This window comes from Agrilus planipennis, unplaced genomic scaffold (assembly GCF_000699045.2).
Source record: "Agrilus planipennis isolate EAB-ADULT unplaced genomic scaffold, Apla_2.0 scaffold43, whole genome shotgun sequence".
NCBI classification, from domain to species: Eukaryota; Metazoa; Arthropoda; class Insecta; order Coleoptera; family Buprestidae; genus Agrilus; species Agrilus planipennis.
The window spans coordinates 892335-917282 of NW_020438914.1; the positions used below are offsets into that span (position 1 = coordinate 892335).

The 24948-nt window shown below is 34.8% G+C and overlaps 1 protein-coding gene across 1 annotated transcript in view; it reads left to right on the top strand.

Moving 5' to 3' along the window:
• LOC112903880 (ecdysone-induced protein 74EF-like) overlaps positions 1–24883 on the top strand; it is a 213812-nt gene extending 188929 nt beyond the window's left edge. The window contains exon 6 of the mRNA XM_025973579.1: positions 22016–24883. Coding sequence (XP_025829364.1) covers positions 22016–22611 — 596 coding nt within the window. The 3' untranslated portion in view covers positions 22612–24883. The remainder of the gene's footprint in view (positions 1–22015) is intronic.
• The last annotated feature ends 65 nt before the right edge of the window (positions 24884–24948 follow it).

A 24948-nucleotide genomic window follows, 5' to 3' on the forward strand; every position in this document is an offset into this window, starting at 1 on the left:
CTTTTTGCTTTTCCGCTGCGCTTACTTTCCATGTTTCGCACCCATACAGCGCCGTGTTCCAAACACACACCTTTAACAACCTTTTTCGAATTTTTAAATTAACCGTTCGCGAGCATAGAAGTGACTTCTTTTTATTGAAGGCGACTCGACCCTCGCTATCCTCTGCTTTATATCCCTACTATTTCTTCCGTTCTGACTTCCTAGATGCCTAAAATCGGCCACTTCTTCTAATTTTTCGTTTCCTATCATTATGTTCGCTCTTACCGTACTTTTTCTTTCCTTGCATACTAAGGCATAACGTTCAACAATGCGATCTGGTTTATAAATTAATGCAATAAAAACTGTTGCGTTTTGACCGAATCGGGAACATAAGCGACACTGCTAATCGTAAAAGAGATACTGTTCAAAAACCGAGGCCAACCCTTGTAGACCAGTAAAACTAATCGTTATCATAAAGGGAGGATGCAAAAAAAAATTACTAACAGGCTGTTTTTGTCCGGGTCGAGGAAGAGCTACCTCCTGAGTATGGAGCTATTATATTGAAATAAAGTTGGTTTCGAATTTATATTCGTTTTTGGAAAAAAATTTCCTGGCATGTACACATTAATATTTTCTACAACTTTGCCTCATAAAATTTTTTTATAACTTTTATATTTTACGCTCCAGTTTCCATTATATGAAAGAAATGTCATATTTTTATTTATTACCCCTTCGGGGTTTTGCGCAATACGGATGCTTTTTGTCTTACTTGTACATAATAAAATTCACTGTTGCTTTTCGTAATGATTAATTTGTTTAATGTTGATATCAGCTAGTATTAATAAATACATATGGCATTTTTTTCATATGTATAAATGGAGTGTAAAATATAAAACTTTTAAAAAAGTGTCTACTTGACGGAAAACAAAATTTCTAAAAACAAAAATAAATAGGTAACCACCTCTATTTCAATACCACCCCACGGGTAGTTTTAAAGTTGTTTAAGAAAATAGATGAAAATTGACCGTTCCCCTCCCACTATTACCGAATCTACTGAATCTAAAATTTGAAAAATACAGAAAATAGTTCTTTACTTATGGATTACAAGAGTATTAAATGAGAAGTCTATGATCCGAACAGAACGTGGTAAATCTTTCAACAAAACAATATTGTGCCTATAAATTTACATTTGCAGTTTGAATGTATGGGACAACATGTTTTTTTCAACTACAATGTTGAGTTGGTTCTCGCGTTAGGGTTCCGTACTCAACTAGTCCATTGTAAGACGCCTGATTGAGTAGATGCATCTCATTGCAAGTTCAATGCATTCATACGTGTTTATATGCGTTTATGCATATATACATAAGTTATCTTACTATCCTTGTGTACATCTGCATGTTAAATGTATGTACATACGTATACATGCGTAATTACGGTAAGATTGAGCCGTGACCTTCCTTAAGTATCCAGTTGTTTGTTTGGTTTTGCGATTTCAACTCGAAAGTGATTTGTAACCTTCCTTTATGTATGGAGAAAATCACCACTTAGGTAATATTAATTCATGCGACCACCCATCACCAACACCATCATCATTTGTTTAGAAATATTGTACCTACCATTTCTGCAATCGCTTTCATTTTTGTTTCATCTGCTTAATAGAGAATGACCAAGGTGCGACATCTAAAACTAAAATTTTCTTGTATGTTAAAATGAAATTAACTAATGATAATGAAACGGTAAGTACCTACCATCGTTGTTCAAAGATGATAGGAGTGATGAGTTGCGGGGGCGGAAGTGGTGGAAGGGGGAAACAAAGATTGCGAGAGAGAAAGAGATGGAATGAGGAGGGCAGACATGATCTAATGGCCACGATATGAAGAAGACGCGACGAGGTGAGTGCACTTTGACGTCAGTTCGTGGGGCCCACCGTTTTGTAGTAGGTTAGCAGAGCTCCAGTGCGCAGTGCGCGAACAACAATGCGGAAATTCGACGTAAAACGAAAGGGAAACTGCTGCCGAGTCTCGACTTTTTTCCCCCCGTTTCCAGGAAGAAGGAAAGCAGGAACCGCAGAGGGCGTGTACGGAAATGGAATACTGACTCCCAACCCTCTTATAAAAGGAAATTTTGACAGGAAACGAGGAAGTGTTCTCTGTTACAGTTAGAACATTAATTTACAGCGTACGAAACATTATACAGTTAACACCACTAATGTTATACATTCTAAAACTCTTGTCTTTGAGAAAGTATAGTTATGTTTTTTATAAAAATACAAATACGATTCCTATTCTGGGTTCTGATATTGTTTCTTCTTTAGCATTGTTGTATGATTTAATTCGAGAACTGTAGGTAGGTAGGCAAAGTACTGGTTTCTTTTGCAGAACGTTTTAAATCATTCCAAAACGAATATGTATTTTGTGTATAACTTTTAACAACTACTTTCAGATTTTTCCCTTTACCTATCCTGTAAGACCTTGCTTCTTGTCAAATATCATTATACTGTGTCAACGGGAAGTACCCCATCGGTTTTGATTCCCTTGCGAGTGTCAAAATACGCGCCATAAACGGTCGTATCGTTTGATTGCGTTGACTTAAAAGAAACTTCTAGAAATTTAATTTTTTCATAGCTCCAAGGGATTCCTGACATGAGTATTTGGTATTAATTTGAAGTTGATACCTCCACGAGTTCCTGAGAAAGAGGGTCTTCATAGAAAGACGAACGAAGAAGTGATTCTATAAGGGTTCATTTTATTTATGTGCGGAACCCTTAAAATGGAATAGAAACCGGTCTAAATGGGTAGGTACTTGTTCTTGCTCAATTCAAATAAAGAAGTTAAATATTTAAGTACCTGAGAAAAATGGGCTTGATAGACAGACGGACGACGGAATGATACGATAAAAGGTCATTTTTTCTTAATGAGGTGCGGAACCCTGAAAATGGAATAGAAACTGGTCTAAATGGGTACTTGTTTTTGCTCAATTGAGATAAAGAAGTTAAATATTTAAGTTCTTGAGAAAAAGGTCTTGATATACAGACGGACGACAAAGTGATCCAATAAGGGTTCATTTTTTTTTAATGAGGTGTGGAACCCTGAAAATGGAGCATAAACCGGTCTAAATGGGTACTTGTTCTTGCTCAATTGAAATAAAGAGGTTAAATATTTAAGTTCTTGAGAGAAAGGGTCTTGATAGACAGGCAGACGACGAAGTGATTCTATAGGGGTTCATTTTTTCTTAATGAGGTGCGGAACCCTGAAATTGGAATAGAAACGAGTCTAAATGGGTACTTGTTCTTGCTCAATTGAAATAAAGAGGTTAAATATTTAAGTTTGGCTAACACGTACATATGTACGGTAAATTAATGAGATACAGACACGAAACGATTGTATAGAATAGACTACAGAGGTATACGTGACGGTTTTTTCTAAAATTACGCTCTCAAAACAATTCCAAACGACTTCCGTCGTTAACTCAAGGTCAACGGGAGCTTAGAATTTGTTGGGTTAAACATTACATCGATTCAACTTCTCGTACACAAAGATGAAGAGAACGTTATTTCGTGCGTGTGTATGTGCGTTTTGAGCGCGCGTATTAAAACACCATCACACCACTTCCTGTAGACCCATCCGTATTACCTAAAAATAACATTTGTAGCCGTAACCGCAACTGGCTTCTGATTATAGGATCATTGCCAACGTATAAATAGCCAAAGAATTTGCATAGTTCATTTCGACACTGCAATACGTTCACATTTATTAATTACGAATTATGGAGTTGTTAAATTGAAAGTGATTGGTGGATCTATGCTCGTTTCGTAAATTCCCGTTTCGCATTTTTGGGATTTCATAAATGTTTGAATGACTTTTTCCATATTTTTATTGAGCTTTGAATGCCACCCTGCAGTTACATTTGTGGTACAATGGCGACTTCCAAAGCACACCCAATAACTTTTTGTATCCAGCCACTCCTCCACAAAGTAGTCATTAAATTTTGTATTTTTTTCCGTTTGTGGTGAATTTTCCATTATTCCATCATTGCAAACCATCCATCATCTATCTTTTCAGGTGGTAAATGCGCTAAAGCAACACACATTCTCAAATGATTTCTTGTATCATCTTTTTCTTTGTAGTCTACCACTAAACCGATCTCTTGGGCTTTTCTCCAAAGTGCCTGGTTGAAATGAAAATTACAACCCTTTATTTCTGCTTCTGGAAATATGTTAAGAAATCCATTAATGCAGGACTTTTCAAAATCAACATGAAACTCCCTCGGTTTAAAATCAGGAACCACTGTCTTCAAAATTCTTTAGTGCTACACATATATCCAAGTGACACTTCATCGTGAAACTAAACAGTAACAACGCAATGGCGACATGACCTATAGGTTTAGGACATTGCATAGCATTCGGGAGAATACCGGTTCGATTTCGGATCTGTCAGCCGTGATCGAAGCTTATCTGTCGTTTTCTTGGATCAGATAATCTTTCACTCTTTTTAATCTTCATTTTTCCCATCTCATCTTTCTTACCTCAACCACCACCACATATTCCTAAAGTTTCTTTTACAGTAATTTATCGTCTATTTAAGTCTAATTGAACTTCTGACTAAGGACTTATTAATAAACTTGTCATATTTTTGTCGATACAAGTAAGAAAAGGGTTATGAAATGTTTGATCGTCGTCGAACAATTTCTAGAAAGAATACTGTTCCGGTGAACAAAAAAAAAACTAGATCGGAATGTGCCTGTCCGGTTCTTGCCATGTAATAAAAAGTGGTCGATATCTCAACTCTCGGGCAGCGGTTGCTCTTGATCCGTTATTAACTGAAGAATAGAACATCAAGTCATCGGCGCTAGTGAATAAAAAACTGACCTATCGTAAGTGTTACTCTTGATCCTGTATCCATCTGAGGCGGCGCTGTGTGTTTGTTGACTATTCGATTTAGTAACTGGTTTGTTATAACAAACAATACTACAGAAAACAGATTACTGATTACACGGAAGACGGAAATCAACACCATACCATAGAAATAATAGAATAGAGTGGGGAAGTTCATCGGAAATGTTTTTCCTAAAAGAAAGGAAACACAAAATGAATGGATGTCATCATACACATGTAGCTCTTTGTTTAGAGCATGTACACTTGATAATCAGCTGTGCCGGGCAATCAGAAGTACCCTCACATAAAGATAGAGGGAGAGTGTCCTACTGTTTTTCATGTCATGGCTTACTGCAACTTACAGTACAACATGCGACTTGCCGTTTTTAACTTTATTTATCTCTACCCATCAGTGACGGTTCGGGGTTGTTTAGATAGGGTGTGTGCATTATTTTGACTACTAATACCTTCGTATAATTTTGAAATCAGTATCTAAGTATAATTTTTTATTAAATGTAACTTGTGGTGCTACCGGCGAATGCTGAGGAAACCGTGGATAGAGAAGGTTAGAAATGAAGAGGTATTAGAAATAATAAAAGAACATAGGACTTTACGGATGTCAATAAGAAATAGGTCAAATAGGTTCATTGGACACCTTCTGAGTCATGAAGGTTTAATCAGAGATATATTAGAAGCAGAAACGGGAGGCAGGAGGGGTAGAGGTAGACCTAGATTAGATTACTGTTCGCAAATAGTTAAGGATGTGGGATGTTCTAGTTTTAGAGAAACGGGAAGATTAGCTTAGGATAGGAAGCAGTGGAGGTGCGTGTCTAACCAGTCTTAGGACTGACGACTTTATGATGATGAAACGTAACTGAGGCTTCTCATCATTTTCACTGAACTTTTTAACTGAGACGAATTCATTTGCCGACGTTAGGTTAGGTTGCTGTAGATGGAGTGCAACCTAAAACACCTCCATTAAAAACGTTAGAAATGCAACACCACCAATGTAATGAGAAGGCTGGACGGATCCATGATCTCTCTTTGCCCATTATAGTGTGTCGACCGGGCTCATTGTCAATATGTAGGTACGCAATAGTGCCTAAATTTACATTTATTTTTCTCCCTCAGTCGTCGTTGGTGTGTTTTGTTAAGGGGGTGGAGATGCTCAGTTGCATTAGAAAGTCGACACTGATTTTTGTAAGCAACAAAAAATAGCTGGAAAAATTTGATTAATATTATTTTTTATTCATGCGGAGCAAAAAGATTAAATGTGTTTTTTTACATTGATCACATAAAAAATCATGCTTATGCAGTTTGTTGTCTAAACACGTATTTTTTATCTGTTTTTTTAACGCATTAGGGCAAAAGTGTTAATTAGCCTTGTTATCATTCGTTTTTTCGTGATAAAAAATATTGCATTGTAGCAATTCTGCATTCAACTGTTTAGTTAATGTCGACGCCACCTTATCAATTTTTATGCATATATTTCAGTTAAACATCATTAAAAAAAGAAAAATATTGCGTTATATGAATCCTATATCCTACTGTTTGATATAATATAAAATAATTGCATTTGAAAAACACGTCCGTCAGTGGACTTTGTAATTAATTTAGTGCATGCATAATATGACCCTCTTAGTTCTTTATAGGCTTGATACGTATGCGTGATCAGTGTAAATTACTACCGCATTCACTTTTAAATAAACGCCTGCATGTACAGAATGTGGTTAATATGCTTAAAGGTTTGTTTTAAATTGAAATGGCACGTTAAAAATAGATATATATGTATACTACTGTATAAACACATTATACGTATTGTATAACGAAACCGTTAATAGAAGCTTGTTTCGTTACAGAATAGAGAGCACTTATACTATTAACAAAACAGTAGAGGTTTGCGATTCCTCGCGATGTTCTTGAGCATAGACTTCATTTATATAGGTTACAAGCAAAGACCGAAAACTCTAATTGAGCGAAAACCGTTCACAACGCTTTGCGGTCACTGTAAAACATCCACATCGCGAAATTCGTGTTTTTATTCTTATGGAAATGCTCACGACGCGTTGTGGCAATCACAGAAAAACCACACAGCGAAATTCGTGTTATGGCTCTTGTGGAAACTCTCATGACGCGTTGTGGCAATCACAGAAAGACCACATAGCGAAATTCGAGCTATGGCTCTTATGGAAATTCTCATGATGCGTTGTGGCAATCACAGAAAGACCTCATAGCGAAATTCGTACTAATGTTCTTACGAAAACGGTCACTATGCTTTGTGGCCACTTCGTCGCCCAGCCACGACTGCTTATGGCATTTTTCACGAAAATACATATATTATTATGACGCGCGTTTTTATTAATCTTGAACGCATGAGCTGTGCGACCGATCGTTCCGCACTCTTTTAATGAACGTAGATTGGCAGAACTTTTAATGTGATGTACATTCGTAATTATGACACTACTTCTAAACCTACTGTCTTATTAGAACGCGTTACTTGTAGGTATACCAAGTTCGTCTATTTATCAATAATGCATCTTCAAAATGTAAATTCAGTGGTATGTTATTTAGCACGTGATTAGTGTAATCCTCTTTTTTTTTTCGGAGTCTGTACCAGTTGTTTATAAATTTGAATTAAAAAGTTGATACGAGCTTTTTTTGTATTAGATTTGATAATATTTTGCTGGCATTAATGGATTCATCCTACCTAAACTTTAGTTAACTTAATTTTCATAATAATAATAAAGGTTGCAATGGTGGTCTCCTATGGGACAATTTAAATATGTCAGTCGTACTGTATTAATTTTCAATTGGCGTGACTTCCTGTCTACAATAAGCTCATAAAAATGAACGTAACTGCTTAATAAAAATAGCTGTTTATTACGCGAAGCTTAATTAGTTTTATGATACATTAACTACATATCTTATGTATTTCTGGTTTTAAAAGTGAATATATAATGGGTATTGAGAGTCTGACAATGGTTCTTGTTTTTATGCGTTAAGGTGGTTTCGTTTGGATTAAAGAAAGGTTAGGTAGGTACCTTAATCATAGCTGGATTTGACAATCAGTGGTCCATGAGTACAAATAAGTTTTCCCACTTCTATTAGAGTAGTCGTATTTAGTTATTTACAAATTTTATACAAAATACTACGCTAAAAAAAATGTTTTCAAAAGTTTTATCAATTATATCGAATAAAAAAAGTTTTAGATTTTTTTCTGCGCTATTTTGACCGGTAAAGGTATTGTGATATCCCGGCTGTTCCAATTTAGGTATACCCGAAATCTTCCTTACATGAATAAGTACGGACGCTGGTAGGATATTATGTAATTAGGTAGGACAAAAAAAGTGAAGTACGTATTAATGGGAGGATAATATGAACATAAAGGTAGCAAATGAAATTAGAATATAAGAGGATATTATAAAGATAGAACAATAAAAAGTGACGTTAGGATGGACAGTATTCTCAGGGGCACTTGTGGTCAGATCACACTAGGATGTTACGGTAATAGAAACAGAAATTATGTTTGAGCATGGTTTTGTGGAGGGTCTATTTTGTAAGGGACCTCAGCGTCGGTGTAGTACCTTTATATAGATCCGATCCTGACTTTAATCAAAATAGAAGTGATCCCAAAAAAAGATCGTCATTTGTTTCAAGGAAATAATTTTGTTTCCAAATTTTGTACTTGCTCATGTATTAGCCATTTCTGTTACCTTTATGACAGTCTTCTTGATACCTGACGTTTTTCCTGTTGCTTCGATTCCTGGATATGCACCTTTCCGTATGTGTATATATTTACTCACGTATTTGTTACGTGCTGAATATGCGTTGTTTTTATGCTCAAAGTTGGGTTGCTCGGTCGATTGGTTGACTCTTTGGTATCGAAAAGCGAACAAACAAGCATATAGCCCAGGATTATTACTACAGTGTGGTGGAAGAGAGGAAAAGTGGGCACGAGAAAGACGGAGGACGTGGCGGAGGCGGGTATCGTGCGGCGGCAGTATGGGCGGCGGTGGCGGTGACGACGCGTCACTGACGGCGGTGGCCACAGCGTCGACGACGACGGGCGGCGGCGTTTGTACGGACAGCGGTTCATCGACTTGACGACTTTCCACGAGCTGAAGGTCACATGCTACTTTCAATTTCCTTCGTCGAACGACGATCAACCGACGCCGATGACGCCAACGACGCTGTAGCAGCGCCGGCAATAACGCCGCGAGCGCAGAAAGGGAAAACCGACGCCAACACGCGCTTATATGTATATATATATATATAATATATATTTGCGTATATAACTTCGTCCTTTACAAGTACTTGTAGCTCTTCCGGAAAAAGGAAAGAAGATGTTTAATAATAAACACTCCTGCTGCATAATGAACGAACGAATCAATCGCCTACAGAAACTGAAAATTTCACAAATTTCTTTTGCCTTGCAGATAAGGCAATTATTTCTTTATTTCGCTGGAGAAAAAAAAATCAAAAATAATCCAAAATCCTTATAACTACATATTGTTTTACCATTTATATAAGTAACATAAAACATTAGGAGCCAGTGGGTTGGGTGGATTTTAATTTTTGATAACGGTTATTGCCGATGATTCATGAAGTCATGAATCGTTTAACAAATTTTGACAAGGTTTTTCACTGTTGTAAAGACCAAATTGGGAGAGACTAACCACTAAAGAAATAAAGTCAGAACCACAATAAGGCATATTATTAGGATTGGCAGTCAAACATGGATTTCGAAGGTTTTTGTGTGAGAAAACCACCAAATAATGTCGGATCTACTTCGTCAAAGAGAACGGGATTTACGCGCACCAAAATTAGACCAAGTTAATTAGAAGTACTCGGTTATCGCATATGCATAATAGTTCTACACCCTGGCCGAGCCGAATCAATACACATATATTCTCATCTGCCTAGTCATTCATATATGTATGTATAGATGGTTTTATAATAAAAGTCGTAATATAAATCATAACACCGATATTCGAAAAAAGACATATTAATGAAATAAAAATAATAAACTATTTTATTGATGTTGATAATAAGAATAAAAGTGATCTTACAACAATAATTATCGCTTTTTTAAAAGTTTTTTTCGGCTTTTCTACACATACCGTAATTCTCTCCAGATAAACTGTGATTATTATTAAGGTTTTATTGCATAAGTTTTACATTCTCATTTGTTCGTTAATTTCTTGCTCAATAGTTCACTTAATAAAATGAAGTGATTCACACATTCTTCAAAGTCACTAATTACGATATGTATATCTCGGTTGGGTTTATAACGTATCTATATACGTATCTGTAATTAATAAGTTAATTGTGAATTAATTCTCTTTTTGTTTTTACATTTTCACCCAGGAAAGGAAAGTCCCGCAACGCGTTCCAGTTGCCATAAGTGAATAAACATAATTACGTAATTAGGTTTTTGTTAAAAATAAAAATTATCAATAATAGGAATAAACGAACGATAAATTAATCTATGTATCCATGTACATGTGTATTTTTTATTTATGTATCAATCTGTGTATGCATTGACTATGTTAAAACTTAAAAGCAAACAATGAAGCTACTGTTTAAATAATCAATACAGGAAGATGATGGCAATGTTTTCAATGCATATTTATTGGCTGGACTATGACGATAAACTGATTAGTCTTATAGAGGTCTAGGCTAGATAAACACATCATTTGCGTGCATCGTTGAAAAACATACATATGAATCTAAATACCCATGTATTCATATATGTATACGTATAGAGGGCATTCCAACATTTATACAAAATATATTATATTTAAGACTACTTTTATCAATGACTTCGTTGGTATGGCAAAAGGAGACTAGAAGGCAAGAAGTAGTCTAGATTACTACTGACAACCTCCTTTTCCTGTATCTTAAATCTAATCAAAATCGGTTCGATCGTTTCGAAGATTAGCTGTATCAACAGGCAGACAGACAGACAAAAAGTAGCCTATATTACTCCTTACAACCACCTTTTCGGTATGTAGTCTCATTGAAATGGGTTCAGCCGTTTCGACAATTAGACAGATAAACAGGTAGACAGACAGACTTAAAGTAGTCCTAGATTACTCCCGGCAATCTCCTCTTGGAGTATATGGAGTCTCATCGAAATCGATTCTCCCGTTTCCACGATTATACAACAAACAGGCAAACAGTTGCCAAAAAGTAATCCAGAAGGTTACTCCTGGCAGTCTCCTCTTCATGTACATAAGGTCTCATCAAAATCGGTCCGTCAGTTTCGAAGGTTGGTTGTACCAATAGATAAATAGGCAAACGAAAAGTGGCATAGATTAGTCTTGATAATCTTCTCTTCGTCATTTCTTTTGGAGAAAACTGTAATTTTCCAACATCGGTTTTCATGATACATGCTATCCAGATAATTTATAGGTTTTTATTCTCATTGGCGACAGTCAACAGAAAATCGATAACAGAATTCAGTTTTATTTTCAGAAATTTTATTGTTAGTTCTACTAACCTTGTTAAAGGAAATTGAGAGAGAAGGACAAAGGAAACTAACACTGGCGGAAGCGTATCTATTGAGACATAAAGTAACTGATAAGTATAATATAGAAATTATTGTCATTGTGGAGATAGCGATGCACATCAAAACCAATAAATAACTCAGAAACACAGTAAGTCATCATCTATGGAAATTTGGCACTTATTCTGAAATCAGTATTGTTGAGCGAGTTACTCTTCAATTAACAATATCTGCATTTGTACGTAATACCCCAGACGTGGTTTTCACCAATATAATAAAGGGTTGTTCCGACAAAATTCCCACCAAACAGAAGTTGATGGTTACCACTGAGATTAATCGCAGAAAGGCAGTACTTGCTTGCCATAAAACGTACTTAACTAATACACTGTGGGTTTAGTTCAACAAGTAGATAAGTATTCACCAAAAGAAGTTTTGTTAACAATAATTAATTTACAGTTAGTAAATTTTAAATTAGTTCTCCATAAATGACTTACTTCCTTTTTTGTGGGCATGTATTCATTTCATTGGTTCGTTTTGATTGGTATTTTGTCGGAACTCCTTGATGAGAACCAGTAATTTCGAAATTGTGACTCACTTCTGGTGGTTTCTACAAAATGCTGTCTTATGATAAGAAGATAAGTAAAAAAAAATGGGGGTAAACAGGCGCTTCGGAGACGACAATGCTCATGGTGTGTTTATGATAGTGTACACAGAAAATTAAATAACAATTAAAATAAAGTTGTTCCATTAGGGTGTTTATTTGTTTTTGCGCTTATACGTATCTTCTTCACATTTGCTGTTGTTTACAGGAGGAAGTTATTAATTTTAAATTGAATGAGAAATAACTTGGGAAGGAATCTAGATTATTGCAATTACTGCAGTGGCCTTGAAAGACGTCGTTAACAAAAGCTTGTGTTGATTAACTTATTTTTTTATATATAGATAATGTTATACGTATTTAATGGTTGACAATGATACAATGTTCTTCCTTGATATACGGAGTGTTTGAAATGATTTGTATGTTATTCATGTCATAGAAATAACGACAATTAACATTCCTAAAAATATGTGGATAAAATATACGATAGAACTTGTTGTAGGTAATTTTTTTGGCGTTATTTTGAAAGTGTAAAAATAGTACTTAAAAATTTACATTTTTTTCAATTTTAATTGCTTTTTCCGTGTAAAGTAGTTCCTTGTGAGTTGGCGTTTGTTTTGGTGAAGTAAATTAACGTCATCATTGGATGGCATTACGTACGTTTGTACATTATGCGAATACGTGTATATATAAACGTACAAACACGTATAGTTATGAGCTCGTACGGAAGCATCCATTTAAGCTTATTTTTAGCACGATCCTCGCTATGCCTTTCCGGTTAATCTTGTTCAAGTTTTACCGCCATTGGTACAGCAGGAACGCTTTGTATTTTCAAAGTCTTTGCCAATGAAAATAAAAGGCGTCCCTTCTTTTCTATCTGTCTTTGTCCAGTGCGCCCTTTTTAAATTTAACATTAATTTTTGTTGTACACCTACATGTTTTATATGGTCATACACATCTACACGTGTATATCTATTCTATAGATAGTACAGAAAGCTTCTCCAGTTTTGAATGTGTTTCATCATATAGTCAAATTATTAAACCTACAGATACATTAAGGCAGTGGTTTCCAAACTGTGGGGCGCGCCCCCCTACTGTTGCAAGGGGGGCATGCAGCTGTTTCCAAAATATCATTTTCGAATACAAACCAAAAAAGTCGTATAGGTGTCAAAAAAATGAATCAGCAAAATAGGTATACGTAATCCACAATCGTTGAAATACGTTATGGTTAGTAAAAGATTTTGTGAGAAAGTCAAGTAGCAATAACGTTTTGCCCTCTTGCCTCCTCTAAAGAATTGTCAATAGATGCAGCAGAATTATCTAACATTAAGGGAATTTTCATAAATTCTTGACCACTAATTTTTTAAAGATTCTTTTGTGTATTCTACAATTGACCTTCGAGTTGTTTTCTTAAAGATTTACGCTACATGTCTAGTATTTTTATCTTAATTTAAGATATATGTATACCACCTTTGATTTTTGTTATGAAAAAAGATCTTTAAATCGAAACATAGCTGCGTGTTTTGGCAGACGCTATGCCACATTTTCGAATTTTATTGCCGTGTAAATGGTTGGTTTGGACTGTATTATTTAATTTCGAAACATCAAATGAAAGAACTACTGATTTTATTTTAGTCCCTTGAATCAACTATAATGGCTGTTAAACATATTACGCAAAAATTAAAATAAATTGGTAAAAGCGGAGGTTTAACAGCCGTCTCAGTTATTTCAACTAATCGTAAGTTACATTTTATACGTACAGTGGAATTCGTTTATTATGACTCCGCCTATATTGACCAACCGCTTAATAGGAAGTAATTGCAGTGTTAAGTTTGGTTTTCATATTAAATTCTCTATAGGAAAGTTTGGATATAATGACTCCGTTTAAAATGACATAGCGTTTATTAGGACTGAATTTCAAGAAATCTTATCCGACTATAGTGACCCAAATTATTAATAATAACATTTTCATTCATTTTTCTTACCCTTCTTATCTATATTGATATTACAATTCATCGTTCTTTTTCTTTTTCTGTTAATAAATATATACAATTTGTAGTTCTTCTCTCTATTAAACTAAATAACTAACCAAAATAAAAAGTTGTTTATTTTCTAAGACTGCTTTGTATGGCGCCCGTTTAGTATGACGTATTCGTCATTTTTCTTAGATGTCATTATAAGCGGATTCTACTGTATATGTATGTTCAAGTTAATCTGTAAAATTCGGTACTTTTGAATTCGACTAGGAAAATAGCTGTTTCTATTAGATTCTAATTAAATGCTTAGCTAAGCATTTGGTATTGAAACAGCTGACGTTCAATTATACTGCGAATGGGAAGGGGAATATAGCAGGGGCTTCAGAGCAGTACATAGGGATATTTATTCTATTTTCTATTACACGCAATTATGAAAAGGTGGCATTTATCTTTTGAAGAAAAAAATGACGTACAGTAATAAAATTCGTTCAAATAAATTCAGTAAGTAATATGAGTCAAATACAATTTAAAAATTTGAGGGGTGTTACTATTTGTTCAAAAGATTTGGAGAGTTGTGCTACTTTAGGACAGTTTTCAGATAATCGTGGTTAAAAAAAAGTATATTCCACATATTCATCAAGTTAGGCATTTTCGCTCTTGCGATATAAAAATAACGCACTTTAATAAAAAATTTTTAATTGTTACCGCTACTTTGCACTTTGATAATAATGTGAAATGGTTTCTTTAATTAGACCACGTAGGAAGTACCGAAGTTGATGAGACCAAATATTGGCTTGTCGATATTAGACCAATGTTCGGTCAATCTTCAAGTGCCAATGTTCGGTACAATAGGTAACAAAGTATTGATCAATCAATACTGTACCGAACTTGAATCAAAACAATGGGAGGATGTGTGTGGAAGATGTGGGCGACCAAAGTATCCATGTCTACCTATTCCATTCCCATAAGCTTAAAGAATTTTAGAAAACGGTTCCCGAATGATCGACCAGACTATTTAAAGGGCGACATGATCACTTGATGTTTAGGTGATAAATTCGTAGCGGGAGGGCTGTGGAGAAACGGGGATTGAAAGATATATACTAGACAATTTTGACAATGCAACTAGTCACTAATTTACGCTTGGCCTAAACTTTTAGTTAACCTCTAACGCTAAATCTGCCAAGTTTTATCAGCCAGAAGAGTTGAAAAATTAATTTCAAAAGATGTTCCCAGCTTAACTAAGAATAATTAACAGTAAATACAGGCAGAGAGTCTATTGTCCGTCGGTTTTAGAGGCTGATGGAGGTTTATTATTAATGGTACGTGAAAACTGTGGTAATGAAATTTAAATTATTTAATCAAGTAGATACACAAAAGGTCTGTCTAAATTTTTTGTAGGACTTGCGGTATGCGGAGATATAAAAGAAAACGGATTACACCCTTCCTCAAGATGGCTGCTAAATGATGGAAGTTGTTGCAACCGCGAATACAGACTGTTATATTAAAGATGCGCCGGATAGTGATTTTGCTGGGTACCATAAAGCCTGATACATGGAATTAGCTGAGCTAGATCTCACAAAAGTGTCGGATCCGCCGGGTATCTATATTATACCCTCTATTAATGTCGTACATATTAAAATAATGCTACCCATGTGCCCATCCAAAATGTACCTCCCGATTGATTAAAAAATTTCTTTTTTCTCTTGTTTCCACTCTTGACAGTTGATTATCTTATCAGAATTACAATAATTGTTAATTGTTATATTCTTGTAATTAAGTAACATGTTATATGGAATCAAGTCAGTGTGAGAACGAATTGGACCTTGGATTGGGCCGGTCACCCTACTTGGTTTCTCGCAGCCAGGCAGACAGCTCGTTGCACTCCACATTGCACTGATATAATTATATACTGCACATGCGCTTACGACCTTCAAAACTTGCACTTGTTACGTTAGCAGCACTGTTTGCTGTACCTACGTTCTTCTCTTTCTCTCTCTGGTTCGGTGTTGATCCTTTCTCTTAACCGCGCTGACTGCAATTGGCATTTTAACCGGAAATTGTCGTTTTCCAAAAAACAAAGACTGCAAAACTATCGCACGTTTCTCAGTCGCGCCTGGTCACGACCTTCTTTTTTATTTTCTTCGAACCAAGTGCCTTCGTCTAGATCACTAGATTAAACTATTTGAATATAAAATTGATAGAGAGGAAGTTTTATTTAAAGCATCACGTCCGTATTTATTTTGATTTGAGTTTCTCTAAAAATCAGTTTTCTGAAAACATCATAATGTGAAGCTGGCAAAACTTCCTGTGGCATTTGTTTTTTTATTTATTTTTAAAACCCACTGTCTGATTGTCTTGTAACACGTTATACATCTCGATAAGCTAAAATTTTTTCCCTTTGACACAAATACTTCGACGACAATGCAGTGTCATGCAAAAATATTGCATAAAAATACTGTTTTGTTAATAAAAGTGAATCTTAATTGATTTAAGCTTATTTTTGTTATATGTATAAGTCTGACGTTTTTTTATTGACTTCTAACAAAAAACTACGTCTTTTTTGTATTAGTTAAGACTTGCTGTATGCTGTAGGTGTATGTAATTATTGTACAATTAAAATTTTATGTTCGTATCTACATGTAAAGGAGTGCAGTTATTTTGAACCTCTTAATTTCTTGTTATAAATGAATTCGATAAAAAAATTTGCTCTCTCTTGTTATGACTATAAGTGTCTGCAGCTACCAGCTTTCTTTCTGATAGTGAAAACTAGGACTGTTTAGAAAACGTTCGAGTACACTGTCATTTTACTCTCCTTATTTATTACTGTTACCCATTATCTTCATTTCTATTCTATCAAACAAAGGAAATTTACTTTGTGTTTCATTGGTTTGTTCTTTGACACCGTATTAAGTATACGTGTAACCTTGTGGTGGAGGTGCTAGACATTTTGAATTAAATTTTTCCACTTACGGAAAAAAAAATTTGATTTCTTCAAAATAATCTGTTAATTTAAAAACAATGGTATATTAAACGGCAAACTTCTTGTACAACATCACAATGTTCCAATTTTAGTAATAGATAATATGTTTAAGAACAAGAGTGTCGAAAAACTGTTAGAAAAAAGCAAATTTTTGGTAGATATTACTTTCGTTTTAACAAATTTTTTAATTCTTTTGCACTAACTCTTTAAGATGTGTGTTGTTGAAAGGATGGACTGTAGTACAGACCACATATATTTATTGCAAAAAGTTTTATCTCTCGGACGTCAAAAATGGACCCAAGCGACTCACGTATACGTATCTTATACCTGCCTGAAAAATTATAGCTAATAACTAATAGTGAGAAAAAATCAAAATCGGTACTGTACTCCCATGTGTACTTATGCATACATGTAAGGACTGGTGTTAATACTTGAAATTTCTGTAACGCCAGAGAAGCTGAGAGCGGTCAAACAAAGTTAAGGACTTCAGAGTGTATTAGAGAATTTGGCTTTGAATTTGCGAGAAATAATAAATAATCTAAGTACTTTTTATAAACAATAGGTAGATTCAAAACATTATCCGGTATTTCGGTATATGTACATTTGGCATCAGAAATCCCTGTTGCGATTTGTAACGTGTGCTTGAAGTTATTTTAATAACTGAGGATTAGTTGGAATTACAGACGAAGAACATTCGAAAAACTCAAAAATCAGGCGCATAGCTATCATAAGATTTTGGTCCTGACAGAAATAATAATGATTAAGCAGATTTATTTTTTGCATAATAAAAGAAATATTGACCCATACGATGGAGTAATTTTTTTGTTTAATTTGATCTTTAAAAATGATTTGCATCTGGACCTTTGATTATCTAGATAAGGAAAGCGGCGCTATCCAAATATTTGCATAAAAAATGAGAAAGTCTTAATTCATGTAGAGTGAAGTCAAGGTGTGCTACAGTTTTCTTCCATGGCATTTTATGGTTTGATACAAATAATGAAAATAGCACCAACATTTAGGAACAGTCACATAGCTTTCACATAGGTGCCTAACTTGAGGAAATGAGTTGATGTATATGTATTGGGACAACCTGTAGCTTTATAAGGATGTGTGTAGAAGAACGTCACCGTGTATAATGGCGGTCTTGTTGATGCGACAACGGCACGCCGCGCCGCGGCAGCGGACATGCATCTATTTTCGCGGTACAAGGACATCGATGGTCGAGGATTATTAGCACGCGGCGTCATTTCCTGGTCAATGTTCCCAGTTTGTTTCTCTCTCGGTCTCGGTCCCCACTTTTTCACAGTTTGCTTTGGTTCAGTAGTCGTCGTCATCATCATCATCGGCGTTGTTGTAGCAGTCTTCGCGACCGCCACCAATAAGCTGCCCCCGCACCCCTCGTTCCCAGACAGAACTTATACCATCACAACGATCCCGTACACACTTGCACACATTTACATATTCTTCTACGGCAGCAAAACACACAAAACCACCTAGGCATCCATCCATATATGTGTAATATGCATGTGCATATATACAGATGCGGTTGTATCATGTTTTGTGTATACATACTTTTCCGTGAAAAAATAAGAGATAACAGTCTATATTCGTCAGACTTTTTGTAAAATAACTATATGTAAACATGCGTGATTATGTTAAAACGAAATAAAAGAAAGTTCTACATTTTTCACTATTTGTGATCTGTTTTGTCAGTTTTATACAAAAACAAGATGTCTAATCGGAAAAAAGGAAGACAATGAAAAAGAGAACTCGATAATAAGCATCAATAAGAAAAAGTGACATTTGCTGTTTTTTTTTTAATTAATTATTGCAATTAACGTATAATTTTTAATAAGACTGTTTCTTCATTGGGCGAGATACCGAGGAACGAAGTTTCTCCATTAATAATATTCTCGTGTCAAAATCTATGGAACCAAACGTAATACTCTTCCCTACTTCATTATTAATATGAAAAGATGCCTGAACAGTAGATGGTAGATTTCTATGAAGTTTCCTATAGCACGTAGTTAGTGCTATTTATAAAAAAATGATGTCGCATTTGAAAACCTAACTTAACCTAACCTAATAGAATATCCCCATGTCTCAACTCTCAACTCACTAGTCACTAGTGCATATGTATATGTTTCAGGTGGGAGTTTTAATTTTTTTGATATTCACATATATATATAAATCACTGATTGTAAAATATTCTTCTATAACACCTACACACAATACTTATGCGCCGGTTGAAAGTAAAAGATAATTTTCGGAAATTTTATGCAGGTATCTACCCAGTTGTAATTTTTTTCTAAGATGCAGCCAATTTGTTAAACTGCCATTTTTTGGTAGCTTATGATAAAGACAGCAATTTTGAAACAAATTAATGTTTCATGCTTCATCATATGTGTTTATGATTAATAGATTACAATATAAGTATCTATACCAGATATTACCGGTAATTAGGATTCTTAAACATTCAACAATTTTATTGTTAATGATAAAAAAAACAATTTCCTATTTCCTACTATGTACTAAAAATATAGGTAAAATCGTAGTTTACACTCGTCTCCTAGGTTTTCTCTCTCATTTAACTGGCATCTCTCTATTCAACCTATTGTCATTGTAAAAAATACTCTGTACTCTTTCAAACAAAAGTTGGCTTTCGTGCAATAATTTTAGTAAAAAGTGGATGCTATTCAGTATAGTCAAGCGCATTTCAGAAAGTGACCCTGGACTATCCTTGGACTATGTATCAAGTCTGCTGTTTCGTTTAGAGACTTAGAGCGTAAGGTAGGTTAGGTTTTTGGCCAGTCGTCCGAACGGTCCGTTGAAGAGGCCGATGCATTATTTTTCGTCCACGGCCGGCTGAGCTAGACGGGTCATTCGGTCAAACATCCCGACCTCGCCAGTTCTCCTACCTGGTTTTTTGTTACTGTTGTTTTCTTGTTGCAACAACATACATACCTAGATACCTGCATCTAACAATTTTTACTCATTAGCAGATCTTGTCATTCTGTCTGTACGTCAAAGCTAAAGTAATAATAACAACTAGTTATTTTAGTAGAATCAGAATTTGGAAAGTGTTACTTACGTAGGTTTTTATCCAAAACATAGCGTCATTTGTTTTTCAAATTTGTGCTACACTTTCACTTACCTACACGGGAAAAAGACCATAGATAGATGGAAAAAAATTACAAACCTCCCTTATTACGTTAGGTGTATTGAAAATACTAGACAGAGCCGCTAGAATTCTAAATTTTCCAGAAAAGAGTCATTGCTGTTTCAATTTTCTTGTTTGGAAATAACCAGATGGTAACAGGAACGAGACGCGAGTTTTAGATAAAAAATTTCTGGACGTCCCCAATCATGCTACTGCCTAAAATGACCAAAGAAATGAAACCAATCACAATAAGGAACGAAAGCATCTCTCCAGACCGGTGTCGGTTTAAAATTTCATAAAATTTTCTGAATGGTCAAATTTAATAGCCAAATGTCATGTAATTTAATGACCCGGACTGTAAATATTCATTAGTAAATCACTTTTTCCTAAATTCCGTATTTTAGGGAAATTTAGTGTTAAGGCGGGATTATCTTTAATGCTCCTTATACGTCGGTGTTTAATAAAATGTTTTAATCGTTGGCTATACGGGTCAAAAACGTGCGATTCTAGGTTGAAATTTCGAAGGCTATACTATACGTGCATTCATATTAAGTAATGCCATAGTGGCAATCACTAAATGTGTTTTTTTAGGAATTTCGATTAACTAATCTAATGACATAAAACAAACAAATTCATGTAACAAAACCTAAACGAGTCCAGACTGCAGCGTTATTGGACGCAACGCATCGATATTATTCAATATTCGAATATTTATCCTTTATTGTATTTATATTTACTTGTCACCTAGAGTAAAAGGCCTAGCAACAAAGGTATTGTCTGCAATAAAAGCTGAAAATGTTATTTAATCTAAATGAGCTCTGTAATAATTGCTTTGGAATCATCTTATACATTTGTTACACAGTTCGTAGATAATAAAATTGTACACATCAATAACTGCATTACTATTGGTAATTTTGGTTACACCAATTAGGTTAGGTTAGGGTTGGTTGGTGTGGTTGGTTAGGTTAGATTCTTTTTGAAATTTTCGGTTTTGCATCTCTACTCGAATATGTCCGCATACTATTAAAAGTAATAACAACCATTTCATTCGATGAATTATCCACAATTTGACACTTTAACCCAATGATTTGGTTATTAGAAATAATAACAGGTGGTTATTAATAGTTACCAATTAATTATATTCATCGTAAACTTATATAGGTATTTGCGAACAATATAATGTTGCTATTTGTTCCCCGACGATAATTGAAATTCAGGTGAAAGGGTTTCGATTTTACGTAAAAACGTACATTATCATCTTGGTTAGAGTACCTAAGGATGAGTTTATGTCTATAAAGCTTCTTCGAATGTCGCATCTGTTCATATTTTATTAATTGTCTATTTTAAATAAATGAAAAGGCCATATGTGTATGTTCATTGACCTAGTTCTTCCTCGTTCTCAGGCTTGACGGCTGACTGCCCTCAACCCTTAGGTATTTCATTATTTGTCTTTCGGAATCAGTTGTGTTGGTTCTTTTGTCGAAAAGTGGGTCAGGTCGTGGGCGACCGAGTGAAAAGGGTGGTGCAGGTTTCTTTTACAAACTCGGTAGCAGGTAAGAGAAAGGGCTCTCTGGTATTCCGGAAGTGTATTATTCAAAGGAAAGAATTGTACAAGGGCAGATGGATACAGAGCAGCCAGTCAGATCGGTCGTCTACTTTTCGTATCCACTATCCATGTGGTCCGTAACATATACTCATATACTTTATTCTAATTTCTTTCTTCTCTGGAATACATTTGTTTATATTTATAATATAATATAATCTCTTTGATATTATTCTAATTTTTAGTATTGATGTATGAATGGTCAAAACGTTGATCGTTGGCGATCTATTTTAATTTTAAATTTTTGAAAATAATTTACTTACCATACATATATAATATAGGATCAGTTTTAATTTGTGAAAGAGTGAAAGTCTAACAATTTTTTCTTTTTGTTGTAGTACCGGACAGCTACAGCAGCTACATCTCATCCCTTCAACACCACCAAGCTCAACAGAACCAGCACATGCAAAATTATCATCCCTCAAGTATGCACTCTCCATTTACTGCCCCTTCAGCACCTTCGCCGACGCGAGGACATGCCATCCCCACGTCGGTAATCCAAGCGGCCACATCCAGCATTAACGATGATCTGTCGTATATGCTGGATCTTGGCTTCCCATCGCGAAAACTAAAGAAAATGAAAAAACCCAAACCTGGCGAACCTGGATCAGTAAAGCGTAAAAGTCGCGAGGGTTCGACTACCTACCTGTGGGAATTCTTGCTCAAGTTGCTTCAGGATCGTGAATACTGTCCGAGGTATATAAAATGGACGAACAGGGAGAAAGGAGTGTTCAAATTAGTCGACTCGAAAGCGGTATCTCGATTGTGGGGATTGCACAAAAATAAACCTGACATGAATTACGAGACAATGGGAAGAGCTTTACGATACTATTATCAGAGAGGAATACTCGCAAAAGTTGATGGCCAACGATTGGTGTATCAGTTCGTCGACGTTCCTAAAGACATTGTCGAGATCGATTGCTCTGGGGCGTGATTATCCCTAGGGAAATCCACAATTTCTATAGTACAACACAATCGATTTTTTTAAACGCTCCGTGGTTGTCCTTTCGATAATACATTTATGTAATCGAGACGTAAGTAATTGAATTGTCGGATGTTCATCTAAACGTTTGTCAATGGCAGCTTGCTCACATACTCTCCAACAAAAATTAAGAAACGATACAAAAAGACTCTATGTTGAATGAATCTTAAAACAAGTTGCAGCTTGTATTAAAAAAAAAAGAAATGACTGATTTTTATTATAATCTTCACCAAGTTGTCATTACCCATGTAAACGAAGCAGAATGACATGACAATATCGATACTGTTATACATACTCGTTCTTTAGCATTTAACAATATGCATTTTTAATACCTTCTCGTCAGGAAATAGGACAGTATACGAACTATTGTTATTTTTTTCGATCAAATGTCCCAAAGTACAAAGTAAATGCAAATTAATCAGGAATTTCCTCAGGTCTTTTGATAAATAATTGCGCCCAAGTTGTTTACTAACGATAAGTGCAAATGTCCGTTCTACTGTCCTTAGTCTTGACCATTTGACATTGTCTCGAAGTGAATAAGAAAGAATTCTATTTTGAGAATAGAGGAGATTTTCGAAAAGTATAATCAATGTTGTTAAGTACCTACTAGGGTTGTTGTTTTAAGAAAAAAAATTAATTACGCAAATAATTATTAATTAGCAGTAACGAAACAGAAAACATGATAAGATGGAAAAGTGACTTTTCTCACAATTATGCAGGTTAACGTGGTTGATTAAAAATATTGATGTTTGTACTAGCTAGCTAGGTATATATACATACATATAAATGATAAGGCGACGGAAATGTGATAAGAATTGTGGTATTTTGGAAAGTTTTGAATATTTTGTAACGTACGTGTTAGAAGGGTTTAAGGTGCTCTAACTGTAGACTGCGAGGTGCCTGGAAGTAGAAATGACCTCTTTATACATAAATTATACATAAAAAATAAAAATATCATGAACTAGGTAATAGGTTGAGACTTACAAGCTTTCTAGAATCGGTGTATTTTTTTATATCCGGACCATATAGATTTTGAATTTTTGTGCAACAGAATTGATCTCAAGAGTCGAAATAGAAAATCGAAAGGAACTTGTACATAAGTATATACCCCACTTCTTACGTTCTTGCTCAGATTATAATGAATCCCATTCAGGTTAAAGGACCCGGGTCCGGTCGACCACCATTTAATTTTTTTTGTAAATAAACACACCCCTTCCTGTATAGTATTTATTATTTTTAACAGAATGTCTAAATTTTTGTCTTTATTGACGGATAATTTCGATTGTGTATTTCTGTGATTCTACTTTTAATTTTGTACAATTTTTAAATTCACTGTTAGACTTTAGATGTGCGTAGATGTGTTTCATACCCCTGTTGTACCGTACCTAATGTCAATTCTTTGTCACCACAATTCATCTGCGTAAACTTGGGTGAATTCACCGTCGAATGTAAGCCGAAAAAAACAATTCAAAAAGATGGATGTGCACAAAATTTGACACTCATTGTCCCATCTTTTAAAATAATATATAATATTAATACGTCATAGTAATAGTTTTAGCAATTCACTTACTGAATTATTTGATAATGGCCACATTCGTTATTGATATTGTCTGATTAAGTGTGCGACAAAAAAGCATGTGAACTGCTTTTCAAAACATGCGCATGCGCCAGTCGTTCTATAGAGGCAAAAGAATACTTAAAGTGGTATGTTTGCTCATGCGTAGTAAATTTTTTATGAATTGCGCATGCTCAAAAATGTAAATATAAAATGTATTCGTTTGCTAACGTAAAGAATACGTAATGTTATATTAATGTCCACCAGCACATCGCTTTGATCAGAAAATATCACTAACAAATACGACCACTATTTCTAGAAACTTATAGGACTAAAATGGGAACTGATTTGAATTTGGTTTCTTAATTCTAGTGGTTTAAGTAAGTGTAGGCGTTGTCATTTCGTTTTTAGTCCTTTAAACTGTAAAAATTACTTCTGATATTTTACTTTTTTAAATTTTTTTATGATTAGAATCCATCCATCCATTTGTTTTTTTCGGTATATCTGTATTGTAGGTAAAATAGCGTTTTCAAACTAACCCTCATCGACAAATTTGTTGAAATAAGTGTGTAATTTCTATGTAAAATGTGCACAACAAACAAAATGCAATGTTATCGTCCACCACTTGTGATATTTGTCAGCAAATGCATGATGTAGGGAAATCAAAAAGAAGGTAAATATCATAGCTGTTATGTATAATTTTGGGTACTTTGAAAATTTTGTTTGTTGTTTAT